The following is an 18,344-nucleotide window of genomic DNA, read 5'->3' as shown; positions in this document are numbered from 1 at the left end:
GGTGAGCCCACGGAGAAGCTCTAACTCCAGAAAAGCTACAGGGGGGGTGGGGGGGGGGAGAAACAAACAGCCGAACCACGCAATATCCGCAATGCAGGACGCGTGTAGAGACATGTACTAGACTCCAAAATAGCAAAAACAGCAAAACTAGGCATAAAAGACCGCTAAAGAAGGTCAAAGACTCGACAGTCCCCCCAACAGAAGCCAGATCACCAAGCGAACCAACCCCCTGAAAACTCAGTCCGCTACACTATAGCAGGACCAGGAGAAGCAGTAGATATGGGGAACAAAATAAATTAAACAGAAAATACTATCATTCCCTGACACCAAACCCTACAACAGGGGTCTTCAATCTGTGTGGCGTGACCCCCAGGGGGGGCGCAGAGTCCTAGAAAGGGGGTTGCGCATTCCCGTTGGAGTTTTGCCTTTAACTGGCTGAATCTGGAATCCAAAACGTTTGCTCTTTGTTTTGGATTCCGAATAGTGGCATCTTCGGGCGCACTCTGATTGGAGGACATCGTGAAAGTATGCAGCGCCATAGATGCTTGTCCTCCAATCAGAGAAATTGAAGATTAAACTCCAGGAAATGCCTTTTCGATCTTCGTGGCTGCAGTTGAAATACTATCTTGTGGCTGTTTGCTGGTTTCCACGGCAACCGGAACTTCGACTGGTTTCTCTACTCTGTACCAACGAAAACTGCTAGCACGCAACACCAGTGAGGACAGTAAACTAACCCTAATCAGTTCAAAGAAATGGACATAAAAAAAATGTAGGGCGCAGTCAGTCTTTACATCAGCGCCTTCGTTAAGTTCCCGCCTCCCGCCCCTGCTCCCTTCGGTGTCAGTGAAGCCCAGCAGAGCTGAAGTGTTAGTTCTCTGGGGGCGCCCGTCAGCCATTTCTAATTAGGTTTACGTAGTCAGCAGTAGTAGATTAAGGGAGATGTTACTGTAAATCCAAGCAGAAATGTGAGGCACGAAGTGGCCGCAGGGAATGAGCTCACAATTGGACTGCTTGAGAGATCGTTAAGTAGGGGGCATGTTGCTAGAACCAGTGGAAAAATAAGTGATATTGTTCTTTTCAGAGCTGAAAATAGTTCCCTTGCACTCTCACTCCTCTCACACATTTGATCTCATCCCTATCACTCCCCTCACACTCCCTCATGTCATTCACCTGGCTTTCACTCACAATCATTGTGCTTGTACTTTTGCTCTCTCCCGCTCCTCCCCCTCCCACCCCTCACTCAGACTGACATTCTCACTCAAGATCTTTTCCTAGTATAGAAAGTAACAAGTAGCATCTCCACCTGTCATGGATTGAAGAGCATGTGAGGGGCTGTACTAAGATTCCCCCTCACTAACCAAAACCCTGTTGTCTCCAGCAGACCACGTTATACAGAGCTACCATTGGCACCCAGGTACCATTGTGACAGGAACATGGTGTGCTTGTGGTATTATGCATGCGTGTCTCTGGGACCCGGAGTGGTGCACACTTCTCCGCATCCATTGGTATCATGGATCTAGCCCTCTAGAATCGGTCTCAGGCCAGGACGTTACAGAAAGGAAAGTTGAACCTGCAAACCAGGAGGGGACAAGGGTGTGTCCCAGAAAAAGTGGGCCATCTGCAGGAACTCACTAGGCTGCCTCTGCCCCACCTCCTCCACCATTCCCTGGCTTTACACCCCTCAGACCCACACACAAGCATACTCACGCGTACACACATTCTTTAATCCAAAAATTCATGCCCACCCTTTCCCCACTGCCGCCTTTGGGATTTCTCTGCTAAAGTAACTCAGACAACCAATAGCAAGAGGTTGGAATAGTGAACGCCGGCTGAAGAGCATTTCTCATAGGTTCAGCCAGGTGCCTTCTGACTTGCTTTGGCTGTGCTTTCAGACTTTTTATACTTTGCTTGATATCACCCAAAAAACGAATCTGTGTCGTATGACTAAACATTTTCTAAATATGTTATTGGTACATGGACCGATGCTGTGTTTGTGGTAAAGTACAATTTTCACACATTCCCATTCTCTTCCATCCTCTGCTCGAAACCTGGTCTCTCCTTCCACACATCTTTGTCTTTTATTCTCATTTCTTTCCTTTCACTCTTGTCCTTCTGCTGACGTCACCCATATGTTGTAAAATGTGCTGCTTCCACCATAGTAAGCCCTGGTGGTCCCTTCGCTGTATTTCTGTTTAGAAGATTATCCATGGCAGGGGAGAATATTCCGCCCTTACCTTCTTGTCGAACTTCCTGTATCTCCTCTTCCTTAATTTCCTTCAGGTAGCTTCTTCACTTCCGGTTTGGTTCTCTACACCGGTCCTCCCACTGCCATCCTGTCCAGGGCGGCACGACTCCGTTTCGTTATATTAGTGCATTTACCACCATCAGGAACATGTGGATCCTTCTCACCCCTCCTACCTCTGTCTTAGACAAGGTCTCCCCCTGTTGTAAGGGGTGTCTCTCCCACACTGGGGCTCTCAGGTGAGTCCTGCCCTCTCACCCCTCCAGTGGTCTGCCAGGGCCTGGCTCTATTCCACAAGGTCTCCCGCTGGTGTCTTCCACACCGAGGATCTCTCAGTGGGTCCTGCCCTCTCACCCTCTATCTGGCATGGCAAGGCCTGGCTCTCTGTGCCACAAGGTCTCCCTCTGTTGTGATTAAGGAGTGTCTCTCCCACACTGGGGCTCTCTTGGGTGGGTGCTGGGTCTGCCAGGGCCAGGCTTTCTGTTCCATAATGTCTCCTCTGGTGTTAGAAGTGTCTCTCCCACACTGGGGAACTCTTGGGTGGGTCTTGCCCGCTCACCCCTCCAGTGGACTGCCATTCCACAAGGTCTCCCCTTCTATTATTATCCAACATATTAACCAGGAAAACTATGTTTTTGACTTTAATGGTTTTCTGGAGAACAGGTGGATTGAACACTTTTTTAATTTGCCTCAAACTTCATGTAGAACCTGGTCTCTCTAGACAGGAACACCGTTTACTGTACTGCCTGTTTATTTGAACAAACTATTGCTTTCTGGGAATTGTAGTTCTTCAATGTTTAAGATCATTTGGATTGCTGCACCTGATAATAATTTGTAAAAATGAAAGCCTGAAAGTGGATGCATGGACACTTCTACTAATGTTTTGTAAGGGCGCTTGCACGCTAAAAGGCTACACAAGTTAGCGTCAATCTACTTACTTTTAAAAGGCCTGTATGCTTCATTGCGTAGTGTTATGCACCCTCCAATGCATACTTTAGTAAATAAATGCCATGGTGTTTGGCCTGCATTCTGAGATCTAGATCCATAGTGACCTGGTAGCATAGTGTAATTTAGCGTCCCTAGGCAAACTAGGGTTCTTTGCGGCACTCTAAGGCTGGCTTCAGAGCCTGGCCTCTTAGTAAAGAGTGATGCAATGTGGTTCCCTGGAGAAGGTAAGGTGCGACCCTGAAGAGGCAGGAACTCGGTGGTCTACTCCATAGCACCCCCTGGTAGTATGGAGGTTGTCCACGAGGAGTAAGCAGGTGGTGGTTTGCGTCCCAATTTTTATTGATGGGGCAGAATGAAACCTGGGGGAGAGCCAGAAGCAGTGGTGGTTGGCATGGACCCTGAGAAACAGATAGATACTGAATGGTTTGTGGTTGCCTTGTGGGCTGTGGCCCAGGTCCTGGTCTGAGGGTAGCAACCATGAGACAGAAAGTAAGGACTAGGAGGTAGGTTTCACCTGCAGCAGTGAGGCTAAAAGAGGGTAGTAGGAGAGTGGGCCATGCTTAAAAAGAATTGCCGAGAAACATTTTCTAAGCAAACCAGTCTTCTTGGGGAGCCCTAATTAGGAGTAGTACTTAGTTCTAGAAATTTTTGGAAGGGGGTCCTTATGCCTGTAATCTTTTGACAGGGGGGTCTCGGCATCCAAAAGTTTGAAGACCTCTGCCCTACAAGGACCCCGAGTCCAACTCACAACAGACCCAGCCCCACTTACCTGCATCGCAGGCACACAGCACTCTGAGAAGTGCAGAAGCAAAAAAAACAGGGCGTTTTGCTGTTTCTGTATCCCTTTATGGGATTGGCTGTCGCCACCGGGGGCCATATTGGGAGAGGGCGACTAGAATGAGAACTTTGAGTTTCTGTGGGAGCAGTAGGCTCAATGGTGTTTACTGAGGCGAAGAAGACTGACGAGGAGGTAATGCACTTTGCCAACTTATTACCTTGGCCAATCTGAATATACCCAGGTGCAAATTGCCCCAATCAATGGAATCTGGATGCTGAACTTAAGAGCATTCCCAAAAGGAAAGACAACTGACCCAATGTAATGCAGAAGTAAATTCACAAAACCTCTTTATACAGGGCTTTTCAGTGCCTGGCCAAGCAGCAGTAGAGGTAGACTTGTCCAGTGGATCGAAACACTTGAGTAAAGGCAGGCTAGATCTCAGATGCCAAGTCATTCTTCTGTAACTTGGGGCACATTTTTGCTTGTGTGCCCCGAAGACCAATTATTCCTGTAATTGTCAGGTTTAGCTGGATCACCCGATATCTTGGCCAGACAGGGCATGCACTGTTTCTTTAAAATATTATCTTTGGGTTAGAGCCTGCCCATTACTTACCCATCTGTGTGCACATTGTCACTCATTGCTTTTAGCTGCTATAGGCGTCCTGTGTTCCCTGGGGTGTGGCCAGTGTAATTAAGAGCGCTGCTTAAAACGTTAGTTAAAAATCTGTGCTTAGCATAATGTGCCACCCAACTAGAAATTTGCTGTCATTGCATCCAGATGTATGATACAAGTAAGATAACTACAAGAAATCAGGACTATTGGCTTGGTCAATGGCTGTTCGTTGCATAAGATGAATAAGCAGCGACTTTGGCTTGTATATAATATTGAAAAGCTTCCACTTAAAGCTCTGGTGACCCTACGACGCGTTGCTCCAGAGTTTCAAAAGGAGAAGGGAAATTGAGAGAAAATGACCCACTTTAAAGGATTTTCCTTCCCCTACAATGCTCCCCTGGCATGGCTCATGCCGTGACTTCTCCAGTAGTGAAAAGTGAGCGGTGTGAGCACACCCACATCAATGTGCCTGCTGTCACTGCAGTCCAGAAACAAACATTTGCAATGTAATAAGTCTCACACTTGCGAAATTTTAAGCTATTGGCATTGTAAATAATGACAATAACTTATTTATAGGTTTTCAAAACCAACACAGATAAAAAGGTTTGTGATTTCCAATGCCAGTAGTTTAAAGTCTCGCAAAGGCGAGACTATTGCATTGCAAATGCTTGTTCTTAATGTGCAAGCACTCCACCAGAGTGCCTTTCACTCACTAAAGCTTTCATCACAATCAAATATATCAGAGAACCAAGGTCACCGGAATTATGCAGACATGGTGTTAAATGCATAATAAAGCATTTGCCACAACTCATCTGCTGCATAATTTGCAGAATTTAACCCACCCCGCAAAAACATTTTGCTTCTAGCTCAAACAGATGAAGTTACTCTACAACTATAGACTGTTCACCTATTGGTCACATTTTGCTGTATATGGGTGTTAAAACTAATACCAACGTGCAACCTTTGCCCAGACTGATAAAATGTGTAGGAAAATAAAGTGACAATAATGAGCTGAAATGATCACAAAATTTGCCACATTATAACATACTTTGCTGCATAATTTAGTGAACCTTGCTGCATAACCATCTTTCTTTGTCAGATAATTCCAGTGGCAGTGCAGACAACAAACAAGGTCTGGAGTGATATTGTAAATTATTCTTAGTGGCAAAAGGTTAATCTGAGAACTTGGGTTTGGATTTGGTTTACCTTATAATGAGCAAATGTGAAAATCAAAGGAGACCGATCAGTTCTTGAATCCCATTTTGTACTAATTCTCCACAGCAGCAAGACGTCACATGAGATACATCTAGATATCTATATCTACATACACACCAGACAACTGCAAGATACAACACATCACAATAAGTGAGTGTGGGCTGCCTGCTAAGTGTGCTATTAGGGTAGGATATCCTCCAATTTACTATAGCCATTTAGTACGTGTTTAGGTTTTTTGGGGAATCGGATTTCTGCTGCACCAACACGTCCATTCAGGTTCAGTACTTTGCACAAAACACACTAGAGTCCAAAATGGACGTGTGGCTGTATTTTGTGCTAAGAGACGAACATAGATGGATGCGTTTGTGAAGAAGGAATCCCCCTTCCCCAAAACTAAATATGCATGAGTATTTGCATAATTTGCATCAATGTAACGCCAAATTTCCAAATGTAATCCAATTACTCCGGTGAAATTATTGCCCATGCCTACTGGTCAGTCATGCTGTGCAATCCTATTTGTACTCCATTCTATGAGCTCATCCCAAGCCCAATCTTACTCTGTCTCCTCCCTCATACCACAACTCACTTTCATTAGCCTTGATGCAGAGTAAAAGTTGGATCACGGTCGTACTATTAGTGTTAAAAAAAAGAAGCAGAACATCGCAATTTAACTGAAATTTTTTATTTTTCATTCATCTTAATGTTGTTTCTTGCTTGCAGCTGCGACCTAGGGGGGAAAACAGTCCGATTAGTATTGTCAAGGAACAAAAAAAGGGCCTCGAGTCTACTCAGTAAGGCTCAGCCAATATCAACTAAACCAAACAAGATGTCAGTACTGAAAATTGTCAAACAGTGATAATTCTTAAACAGTGGGACGACCCATACGAGAGCAGTACGCATGTAGCCAAACAAGGAATGCAATGTCCGCTCAATTAAACAAAACCAGTCCTTACCAATGTACAAAAATCTACCGACAAGACATGTATTTTAAACAGCCACTGAATTAGTTTGGCTACACAATGCGTAGTGGATTATGGCATTCCCTAAAGCATGGGTACTCACAAACTTTCTTCCGAGGGCCAAATTTAGTTTGGTTTGTGTCAGAGGGCCACACCGGTGGGGGCGGGGCTAGAGCAATAAAAAAACTGACCATGAGGTCGATCACAAGTCCCTGCAGCGGACGCCTTCGTCCACTAAGCCACCAGACCCGGCATACACATCTCTTGGTCTCTCTCCCCCTCCGTCTCTCTCCCCCTCCAACTCCCTCCCGTTCTCTCCGTCTCCCTCAGTTTCTCTCCCTCCCACTCCCTTCCTTTTCCTCTCCCTCCTTTTTCCTCCCTCACTACCTCCCTCTCCGTCCCCCTCCCTCTCATCTCACCCTGTGTGTGTCAGCCGGGGCACACAATCACAGCCGCAAACAGGGTTGTGAATAGATAACACCTACAAAAACATACTATTTTTTTTAAACAAATGTAGTGCATAATTTCCGCAAGACATAGGGTCAAATATAGAACTAATAGTTGGCGCAGTCAATAGTACATACACTACTTTAACCAAATAAACGCTGGGCAATCTCTTGTAAGAAGGTTACTCAAAACTGCAATAGCATTTGTTAGCGCAGATTATTTTTCTCTCGGGGTGGTCTTGCTTTCCGTGGTAGACCCGGAATGTGGGGCATAGACTGAGCGAGCGATAAGTGCCGATTAAGTAGGTGGTTTTCCAGCTAAAGAATTCACTTTTCTTTTGAGCTGTGCCTGTGTTTATAAGAAAAATGGAGAACAGCACTCCCATGTGGGAATTCGCCTGTCAACTTCGAGACCGTTATCAGGGCTACAATGCCCAAGGTAGCTGCTCAGATATTCATACTCGCTAACGAGTGCTTGGCAGCTTTCTGGAGAAGAAATACAGTGTGCGGCAAAATGAAGCACTGGCTTTCGATTAATAAAAAGTGTCTTAAATACCGACTGCCTAATACTTTGAAAATAGTTGGCTGGGAACTGTTTTTGCTACTTTCACCTGAGGATTGAATAATTACCAAATACAAATGGGTTATGCGTGACTCATAAGACCACGGTAAGTTTGGAAGCATGAGGCAAAAATACTCAAGCTAGCGACTAATTTGTAAAAACAAACAAAACGACTTCAGTGGCTCAAAGTTTCTTGGGGTTCAGCCACCGGCACGGCCGACAGCCGAAGATGCTGAATACAAGTCTGTGTAGTTTTGATCCAAGGTTTCCACCACCCAACATTCCCAGTCACTCACTCCCTCTCCATCCCCCTCCCTTTTCCTCCCTCTCCCTGCCTGTGTCAGCCGGGGCACACACACTCACAGCCACACCAGAGCACTTAACAGATTTTTAAAAGACCATTTTCATGTTAATGAGGCCTTGATGTAGTTCCCCTCTTCTTAGGCCCCTGCAGCTTTACTCTGGCTATCGCTAGGATCGCCAGGTCCCCACAGAGCAGCAGAGTCTCTTGCACTGCTGCAGACACCCTTAAAAAAAATGTTAAACACTGGTATGTCTCAAGGTCCGCGGGTCGCCGCGGAAGGCTTGCCAGGCCGCCCGCGGGCCGTACTACGAGTACCCGTGATAAAGGTTCTTGAACAATATTCTGGAAAGCGATCTATTGCTCACGTGTAAAAATCCTGTTTTTAGTTCGGAAATAGCAAATTTGTTACTTGGATATCCACTTTTCAAAGTTGGCTCGTATATTTTTACGGACATTGCATTCCTTGTTTGGCTACACGCGTACTGCTCTTGTATTGGTAGTGACACTGTTAAAAGAATCATCACTGTTTGGCGTGGCCCGGTGAGTGTGAAGTTTGCTATGTTCCAGGAATGAATGGTGAATGGTACAAAGATGCAAATGTGGTTTTGGTGTCTTATGAGTGATTGCGTTTTTCGATACATTCAATATGGTGTATATTTTGTGTTATGTACCATTGATTTGCATTTGTATACATAGATTGAAAAATAAGCAAAAACTTTGAATAAAGAATAAAATCTTTCGTGAGCTGAATGTTTCATGGTGCCATTGACAAATTAGCAATGGCATCAACAAATGAATAATTGTCAAACATTTCTCAGTACTGGCATCTTGTTTGGTTTAGCCAATTAGTATTGTGGCACGGCCTTAAGCGTCCTTGATGGGCAAAGGAGGCAGTAAGAGGGGAGAGGATGCAAATCAGCAACAACATTTAAAGACAAGAGGTTCCTAGCATCAAGTAACAATCTAAAGTGCTCTTTACACAGCGCAATATTTTTAATATACTTCTGACGCACAACACTTGCTTGGCCTCCATTCCATCAGGGAGTCTTCTGCCACACATTACAGTAGAGACCATGTATAGCTAGCTGTGTCCCCATCAGGATAGTATTAAATAAAGCACATGCACACCAGAATGTGAAGAATGGATATAAAACCAGCAACATGTACCTGTCCAGCGATTCGGTCCAAGTCTCTCTGGCCTTGTGGGGTTAACTTGCGACCTCTGAAATAAAGAAGTGGAAAGTAAAACTCCAAAGCAAATGCACATCAAAGTATATACACCCAATACAAGGGACTCAACACTTGAGGTCTAGATGCATGAACCATTACAGAGCATTTCTTCACTGGAGCTTGGGAAGGCAGATCAAAAAAAAAAGCCAATCCCTGTGTAGTGGAAGCGTGCACATAAAGCTCACCCATTGGGGTCTTTCTCCACCATTTTCACTCCTTCTAGAGACTGCATCACTCGTCGGGCCACGCTCTTGGAGCCGCTGCTGAAGTGGCTGGGCATCACACCATTCCGTTGCCGCCCACCATAGATTTTTGTCATGGAGCCGACGCCAGCACCACCACGGAGGTACAAGTGACGGACGGTGGAAGCTGAAAAAACAAAAAGATAGTGAGGCGTGAATAGCCACAAACTACAGAAACAAGCATTCCACCCAGACTACATAGCATCCCTACTGAAGGTGACTCAATACACTCAACCCCGGGTTTAAAATCCGATAGGCTTTATTCACGATGGAATCACTGCAATATTAAGTTTATTTTAGGCGTTGCAAATATTAAGGCAGCACAACTAAATATTCAACACTGCTGAAAAATACTACGAATCACCAATAGAAAAAAGCTGCAAAGCCTTTATTAACCACTGGGTGGCGATCTTTCAACATTACATGTTGATTAATAAAAGCACCATCCCTTTCACAAGACAGACTTCTCAGAAGCCAAGTTATTCAGACACTTCCGTCAGACTCTTCTATATCCCCTGCTGCAGCCAGATCACCAGCCACCTGAGACCTCAACTTGCTCCCAGTCAACAAAAGAATCCCCTTCAACCTCCTCACACATGCCTGTCTACAAAGCCCTACACGACATGGGACCTGCATGCCTCAACCACTACCTTGCATTCCACACACCCAACAGAGACCTCAGCTCTGGCCACCACTCCACGTATCTACAAGACCACAAAGGCGGGGGTATCTGGGGAGGGCGGTCCTTTTACCTCACAGCAAAGACCTGGAACAACCTGCCTCTTCACCTCAGGTAAACAGTTGCTGTCTCAATTCAGGAAACAGACCTAGCTCTTCGACTGAACCACAGTTCCTGTGACAGATCAGCTGCCCCCCACACTGAGCTTACCAGTGAATATGAAATGCATTTGCAAGAGTAATGGGAGCAAGTCCCCGCCTGCATCAAGTTTGTAAGGCCGCCTTAAATTAACATTCGACTAAACTGGTTTTGGAAATGCTATCAACGTATCAAAGAACAGGTACTTGGAGCAGGGATGTGGACTTCCTATAGCCAACGCCCAGGACATATTGTTTGGGGTCAAGGGCAACAAGTTGTCATGTGTAGTTTGTCCTTGGGACAAGTAGGCCCAACGCCTGCAGCACAAACCCTTTGGTTGCCAGTTTGCAGTACCACATTATGGATCAGGGAAGGGCACTCACTGTCGGCAGTTAAGGTCTTATTTTTGTCCATATGTTAATGCAGTTCAAACTTGTATTTTTGATTCATTATTTGAAAGCCTTTATTAGGGTGAGCGCTCCAGGTAAATGTTGTAAGCTCGGACTGCTCTACCGGCAGTGGTTTCAGTATGTGTACACACGTTTTCAAAGTTGAGCAATATGAGGCTATTTATAATGCTCCCAGAATTCCCCGATTTGATGAAAATATTTGCAGAAGCTTGAAAGCAATATAGACGATTCTTTGCTTTCAAAATAAAATGTTCATAAAAAAATAAAAGCAGGGAAAAAAACATTTAGCTAAACTACTATATAATTTCAGGTACCATTTCTTAGCAGCATCATTTAGTAACGTGTTGATGCATGCCCGTATTTCCCAAAAATATTCATAATGGAAAATCAGTGTAACCAGTTTCAGTAAGATTATGGGAAACTAAAATAAACTAGCATTGGCTAAGCCAGTGAATCTGAAACTGGTGGTCCGCTTTAGTTCTGTCAGTGTGAATTGTTTTGGCTCAGTTTTTCTAAAACCTTATTGGCGTGGAAGCTCCCGGTCCTCACCCTTATAACAAACATTGGCAAACGCAAATAGTTTTTGGTCTCAAAAAGTACACACTGCCACAGTAGTTACTGGCAATGAACAAAACTACTGTGCTCATACGATCCTTGTGAAAGAGCAGAATGTTGTCACTTAGTTAAGACAGCCGATAACAGTGAGAAAGAATTTTAATAAACGCAAATGGTCATGTCAACTCCAGGCCAAATTTGGGGCCTAATTATTAAAGAAAGTCTCAAAACTGCACCCATGGTACAAGTCCTTCAATTAAGTGCAGCTATAGGGCTTTCTTGAATGCCCAAGAATTTACAAAAGTAGGGCAAGAAATAGTACTTCTAGACAATATTTGTGAACTGCATTTTAGCATGAGCAACTCTGCATGCGTAGATTTGCTCATGCGAAAATCTGAGTGTTTGCAAGTTCACTTTCCTTCCAATCAATGTTTCCCAACTCTGGAAGAAGGTTTAAGTCTGCCATTGTCCGGATTACATTTAAAAAATGTCTCAGTACGGGAAAAGATTAGAGAAGAGTTGTAGAAAACCAAAACATGCAAGTTAGTAGGTTTGCACAGACTTAAAAGGGCATCCTAACCCTGGAACTAATGCTAACCACTACCTTCAGCCCCAGTATGTAGATCATGGGAATCTTTGCAACATAAGGGGATTGCAAGTATCCAAACACTACAATGGTATGAGCCCTGGCATAATCAGAGAGGTTATATCAGAGCTTGCTTTCAGTTTGTTGGCGCACCACATGGCACCAATGGAACAAGTAGATTTATGAAGCAACCTGCCCCACGGACAAGTAGATATTTTAATAAATTCTACACCCCTGTTGGAGGCAGACAATGTACATCTATTCCCAAATACATGTTTAACTCCCAAAAATGTATTGAAAGAAAACTAGTCATCTCTGAAGAAAACCAGTTTTGCCCATAAAATAGCAATTCAAGTGATACAAATTACTGGTCACCAACCTCTGCTTCTCATTTTTTATTATTTACATGTACAACTCTCGCACATGAACAGTGGGTACCTCTGGTACACACAGGGACACTGGTTGCCATAATGTCAAAGATGCCCACAATATGCCCCAAAATGACACCATTGTGTGATATACGACCACATTACCAAGGATGCCTGCTGTGTGCTAGGACAACCACTGAACAATACAGTGAGACTCCACACTATAGGGCTGGCCACAATGTGCAAAAAATATCCTTAGACCGGGTTGGGTGAGAGCCATTTGTACTTTCATATGCTAGGGGTTGTAAACGGAGAACAGGGTCTGCTGGTTATGCATTCACACAAATATGTGCCAGCCATAGGGCCCTGCACATCCCTACAAATCTACTCGATATTGCGAGTCACAGGTCAGTGTACAGCCACAATTACTTTTCTTTCTCTGAATGCAAAGTGAATTGGCTGGCAAATTTGCAGTACAAAAAGTGCGAGACCAAAGGGTGTAGAATGCCAGGTTTTATTCGAACAAATTTAAGTAGTTGTGTAGGGTACAGGCATTCCAAAATAAATATCAGTAGTTATGAAAACCATTGTTCTGTAATTGTGGGATTTGTTTTAATAGAAAACAAAACCAGAACACTACCTGGTGATGTGCAAATGATCAATATGTTTGAAACAATGTGCACACATTAAATAGGTTTACAAGTAGAACTGCATGCTAGAGAAGGTTTTTAGCCATTCGACTGGAAAGTAACCGTGCACCACCTTATGCTTTAATAGATTAAAAGTTGACTGCCTAATTAAGCGTGCGTGCCAGCTATTCATGGCAAGAGGTTGACGAAGTCCAAGGAACACAAAATACCCACCACCAGCTCCTTTTTCCTGAGGAAACCCCAGAAGCACAGAGGGTCAACACATCGTGGGAACAAGGATAAGCAGACAGTCCAATAGGATTTGGGACAACTAAGGATCAATACAAATTCTCCTCGGCATAAGGATTTCCCCTGACCTCTTTCCAGATTAAGAGTTTGCCCCCCTCCCCAGCCCCAAAAAAATAAATAGAAAAACCTTTAAAAAGAACAGTACATTCGTTCTGTATTACGAGGCAAGGTGAATGCTGGACAACCATGGTGGAACTACAAGAAACATTCTGCAGACAGTGGTGCCTGCTATGGTCTTGTCCAAGCCTCAGTGTGACGAAAATAGCTTGTTTTTGCACCAAAAAAAAAGGTGCCTTATAAATAAGCTGCCCAAGACGAGAGAAGAATGTAGGGGTACCTAGCACCACGGAATGCCCCCTACCATCCTCCGGGACAAAGCACTTGACCACATTGATAACAGAACAGATAGGCCTAAACGAAATTGCTGGGACAATTTAGATCTGCCTGCATTTTTGGCACTATTGCCAGCAATGAAAATCGGGATTACCAAGAGATACTCTTCCTCTGGCCAAGAGAAGTTCCTTCGAGCTGAACATTGCTAGTGTTGAGTATTTCCAGTCCAGGGGGTTTAGAGAGATAGCAGTGACTCCGCCCTTCTAGGAATTGCAGAACCATCTTAGGCATCTTCAGGATGAGGTCAGACGGCAATGAGGACTCTTAAGCTTATTGTGGCCTCTGATACTGTGCCCCATGACAGAGTGGCTAGTTGAGTTCAGGATAGGCTCTTGCTTGGTTGACATTCTTTTTTTTTTAGAAGATCGGTCTTTCCAGGAGATTCAGCCACTAACTCCTTGGAGAGGTACGACCTTAACTCGGGAGTTCCTCAAAGATCCTCCCCAAGTCCAGAACGTTAATATCTATGTGCAGGCACTAGCGGGGACTTGAGGTAAAGTTCTGTTCTCACGTTATTCTCTTATGAAGATGACAACCAAATCACATCATCTTGTTATCCGTACCACAGCCCCACAAATCGAAAGCCTTTAACTAATGCTTGATTGAAGTGGCAGAGTGGATACGCCACCACTCAAAAACGAACGCAGACAAGACAAAGGTGTTGGAAAGGAATCTGTCCCTCTGGGGTCCCAGTTACTGGCCCTAAAAACGTGGGCCCGTTGCCATAGCCAGCTCCCAAGGTTAGGTACCTGTGGTTTGTGTTCGAAGACAAGTCGTCAATGAAGTCTAAAGTAATAAAGGCAGCCACTTGTACTGTTCTGAAATGGTTGAGAAATATCTGTTTACTCCTATTTTCAGTTCAACAGACGGGCACTTATGACGAGACTGGATTAAGGCAACATACCCCATTTGAAGGCAGACAAATCCCACATCAGACTGTCAGGTGGTCCAAAACACTGCAACTAGGATGCTCCTCGGGCTTTCTGAAGCGGTCCCCATGTGACAGATTTACTGCAGGAGTTGCATTGGATCAATAGAGAAGCGAATTGGACTTAAAACTTTGCGTTCTATGCACAGAGCAAGAGCAGCGGTGGTCCCACAATATCTACAGGAGTTTGTGAAAGCTTTATAAGCAGGCCTTCTCTAATAGTTTTCGGCCAGTCCTCATGCATGTACCCAACAGTAAAACAATTGCATACGGGAGAGCGTTTGTTTGAATATACGGGCTCCGAGAATAGCCAGGACAATGTCTACCACTCAGTCTTTTGAAAAAAAGCTCGAAACATGGCTGGTCTGAGTTGTGTGTTCTAGCAGAAACAGACGATGGCGCTGGGAAACACCATAGAGTAGCAAAGTGCAATAATAGTAATATTATGTGGTACCCATTTCTCTTCTGGTTGTGGGGCAGCACTTTCCTACGCCCTTCCAAACTAGGTAATGAACGAGCAATGCACTGTGCACCGATTATACAACATGTTGAATCAACTCACTTGTAGAATAAGTTTGTGTTTACATGTTTGTGTAGTTTGTATGGTGTAACATGATTTATATGCTAAGCTAGAACACTTTAGTATTTTTGGTACTGCTCAAATAAGTACACAGGTGTCTTTTCTTGGCTTGTAAGTGGGGTGATGTTACACAAGAGCTCTCAATTGTGTCAAATTGTAGCGACAGGTACCAGGATATGCTTAAATGTTACTGCCGACAGTTCCTTACCTTCTGCATGCCTGCTTCTTCTACTTTAAATTGCATGCCTATCTCAATCATTTTATTCGAAACTATCCCCAAAGACTAGCAACATCTATTCAAGCCACTAAACTTCACATAATCCCCTCTAACGACCACACCCAAGTTATTAATGTACAACAAAAAAGCGAGTAAATGCATGGAATAGTTTCTTTGGGAGCACACGATTAATTAATCCCAATAACCAATGGTTTGACACTAACTTTAGGGTCCAGAGTAGAATGGTAAACGTACTAAAACTTATGCTTCGTCAGGGGGTGGGTGTAGTAAGCGTTATATAAATGCAATTTCAATACAGAAGACAACTCAAAATACTGAATTTACAAGGCAGTCAAAAAAAATGTTCTGCCATCTGAATTTTAAGCCATGTGTTTTAGTGTAACTAGTTTGTCATGTAGTGAATGTTATTTTCTTGCAATTGCGTTTTCTCGTGTGTAAAACAATCTAGGCTAAATGTATGTTGAAGTCACAATATAAAACGGATTGAATCTTACTCAAATGAAGGTTTACCTTTGATAAAATTTATTATTTAATCTAATTCACTAAGGTACCCATTTTTGATGGGTAAGTGTTTTCCAGCATTGGCATGCTCTCATTTAACAGGCAGGTAAGTTTAAAAACAAATTCCATTATTACAGAAAGAAACAAGCTTTTAGCTCCAAAATTGGGAATTGCATTCTTACATTGGTAATTTTCCGGCTTATCAACCAAACGTGTCCTTCAACTAAGCACACCGGGGGGGGAGGGGGTATAAGTAAGCAGTCCAACACCTTCAAACACCCAGACTTCAAGGATAACCGATATCCAGAACAAGAGAAAAACCTCCAAAAGTTGTTTCATCCAAAACAGCACTTCGCAACCAGGCGCCTATACCGACATTTTTTCAAAGAAACAAAGATGAAAAAGGCAGTATTCACCCTTGACTTTCTATAGCATTTACAATAGTAAAACAAACGTTCACCATCACTGAGGCCAGCAGACACCTGTTTGATTCCTCTACTAAGGGTGAGGTTGGTGCCAACATAGAGTGACATTTCGTCACCAACTACAAAGTTCACAGATTTAGGCAATATAAGTTCACGGTCACAAGGGGCCAAAAATGTACATGTCATGGCTTCTCACTCACCAGCTCTGGTGTAAAACCAGTTCTCATCGTAGGGAGCCAGTTCTTTGTGCTTTGCCAGCTTGACCGTGTCCACCCATTCAGGAACCTTCAGTTTTCCTGACCTTGAGGAACAACAAGTACAGTTAGACTAATAACACCAGAGGACTGTTACACAGAAGGGTGCTTTATAATACTATTTTCTTTCAAATGACTAGTATGGGCGTTAAACTTTGCCAAAACCGATGAAATTTAATTAGAATCTTCACAGTATTTATGACATGCTATTACCGTTACGTTGGTATTTACAGAAACAAATGTAACCTTACAAAACAGCACTCAGCAGGCTGCTTATTTTCTGGACACGAATGTAGGTAAAGCAAACAGAAGCAGCAGCATGTGTCTACTTAAGCAAGGAAAACGGGAAAACTCACTTTTTCAGGAAAGCAGACAGGGCTCTGACAAACTCCTGCTGGTTCACGTCTTTCACTGTAACACCAGGCATCTGAAAGTAGAAAAAAAAAGATAAGTTAGTGATCAAAATACTACAAACGGTTCCATTTATCTGGCCATTACTAAGGGAGAATAAAACCACCTAAAGATTAACCAGAGTTTACAGCCTGTACAGTGGAACTCAAAGATGCTGAGACATCACGATATAAAGCTCGAAATTGAATCTTAACGCCCCGATCTGAGTGTTTGAAAATGTGACATCTATTTTGATGCTGTAAAGTGTGCGCTATCTTCTCGTGTGTACGTATCTATCTATAAAGCTGAAAATGTGCACCATAGACTGCTGATGCGCTTAAGTAAGAATTGGCTCGGCTCATTTACCTAAGTCACCGTCATACACATACTCTTTGGAATTATGTTCGAATGGCAGCAGATACCCGACTTTACGACTAACAGCGCCGTTTTCTGATAGGAGCCAAGTAGTGGGTGTAGAATGTGCCCAGGGTCACTCAGTGCGGTGGGGTGCAGAAGCAGGCAACAGACCCACGATCTTTTCGCTGCGGCCACCGGAGCGTCCGATCCACGTGTACCACGGAAGGGGACATAGCTGGGCGCTAGAATGGAGTCTTGAAGAAGCAACGAACGGACAGGCATGAACATGCAAGCCTCCCGCTCAGAGCTGCCATCCAATTCGGCCTAACCGCCGGTTCTAGCACCCCAGTCCAGGCGAGACCTCCCCTCCTCCTCTGAAGGTCTCTCCCCGCCCTCATCCCCATACATCGCGCACAGAGCCGCCATCACCTTGTGTCTCTCCTGCTGCCGGAAAGGGAAAAGGGAGCACACGGGGTTTCCGAGCCGCACAAGAGAGGGCGAGCGTGCACACAGCGCGCCTTCGTCCGGATCTCGCGATATCACGTCGCGGGGTTAAAGGTATAGAGAGATTAGAAGCTGCAGGGCCTGCAGAGTGTGGTAATTGGGACGGCCATCTTAGAGTACCTAAAAGGCTGTCAATGACTACAAATATTATAGTAATGCGTTCTTTAGAGTGTCTCTACTTAAAATAAAACCGATATAGTCATTACAGTGTATAATATCTGCTTCCTTGTTTGTATATAGTATCATGTGTACTGGTTCTTTAAAACTGTACCCGGACTGCACTGTAAGGTAGTCCTAGTTTTTTGCCCTGAGTGTAGTTTACTACACTCAGGGCAACCTCCTTTACTACACTGAGCTGCGCCCACAGAGTAGCAATTTCTGCCATTTAAAATGATTACTTTTCAATCCTTCCTAAAAATATTTCACTTATTTTTTTTACTTTTCTATAAATAATCCAGGACTGGAGTTATAGTGAATAAGACTTCTGGAATAGTTGTGGAAAAGTTGCTCTTTCCCCAAATATTCTAGGACTGGAGTTAGAATAGCAATTTTTAACTTCGA

The 18,344-nt window shown here is 44.0% G+C and overlaps 1 protein-coding gene across 2 annotated transcripts; it reads right to left on the bottom strand.

The window, feature by feature from the left end:
• Positions 1-6,462: 6,462 nt before the first annotated feature.
• LOC147700944 (small ribosomal subunit protein eS19) lies at positions 6,463-17,801 on the bottom strand. Of its 2 annotated transcripts, none has more exons than XM_086929778.1 (6): positions 17,709-17,801; positions 16,889-16,959; positions 16,479-16,579; positions 9,483-9,666; positions 9,235-9,289; positions 6,463-6,523 (listed from the first exon to the last, which is right to left on the bottom strand). In XM_086929778.1, exons 2-6 carry the CDS (start codon positions 16,957-16,959, stop codon positions 6,494-6,496), a joined length of 441 nt encoding a protein of 146 aa, XP_086785904.1. In that variant the 5' UTR covers positions 17,709-17,801; the 3' UTR covers positions 6,463-6,493. The 2 variants fall into 2 exon arrangements, with proteins under 2 accessions (XP_086785904.1, XP_086785905.1); XM_086929779.1 differs by having other exon boundaries at positions 17,289-17,736.
• Between the last annotated feature and the right edge of the window lie 543 nt (positions 17,802-18,344).

This window comes from Lissotriton vulgaris, chromosome 7 (assembly GCF_964263255.1).
Source record: "Lissotriton vulgaris chromosome 7, aLisVul1.2, whole genome shotgun sequence".
NCBI lineage: Eukaryota > Metazoa > Chordata > Amphibia > Caudata > Salamandridae > Lissotriton > Lissotriton vulgaris.
This window is presented reverse-complemented; position numbering and strand designations above follow the sequence as displayed.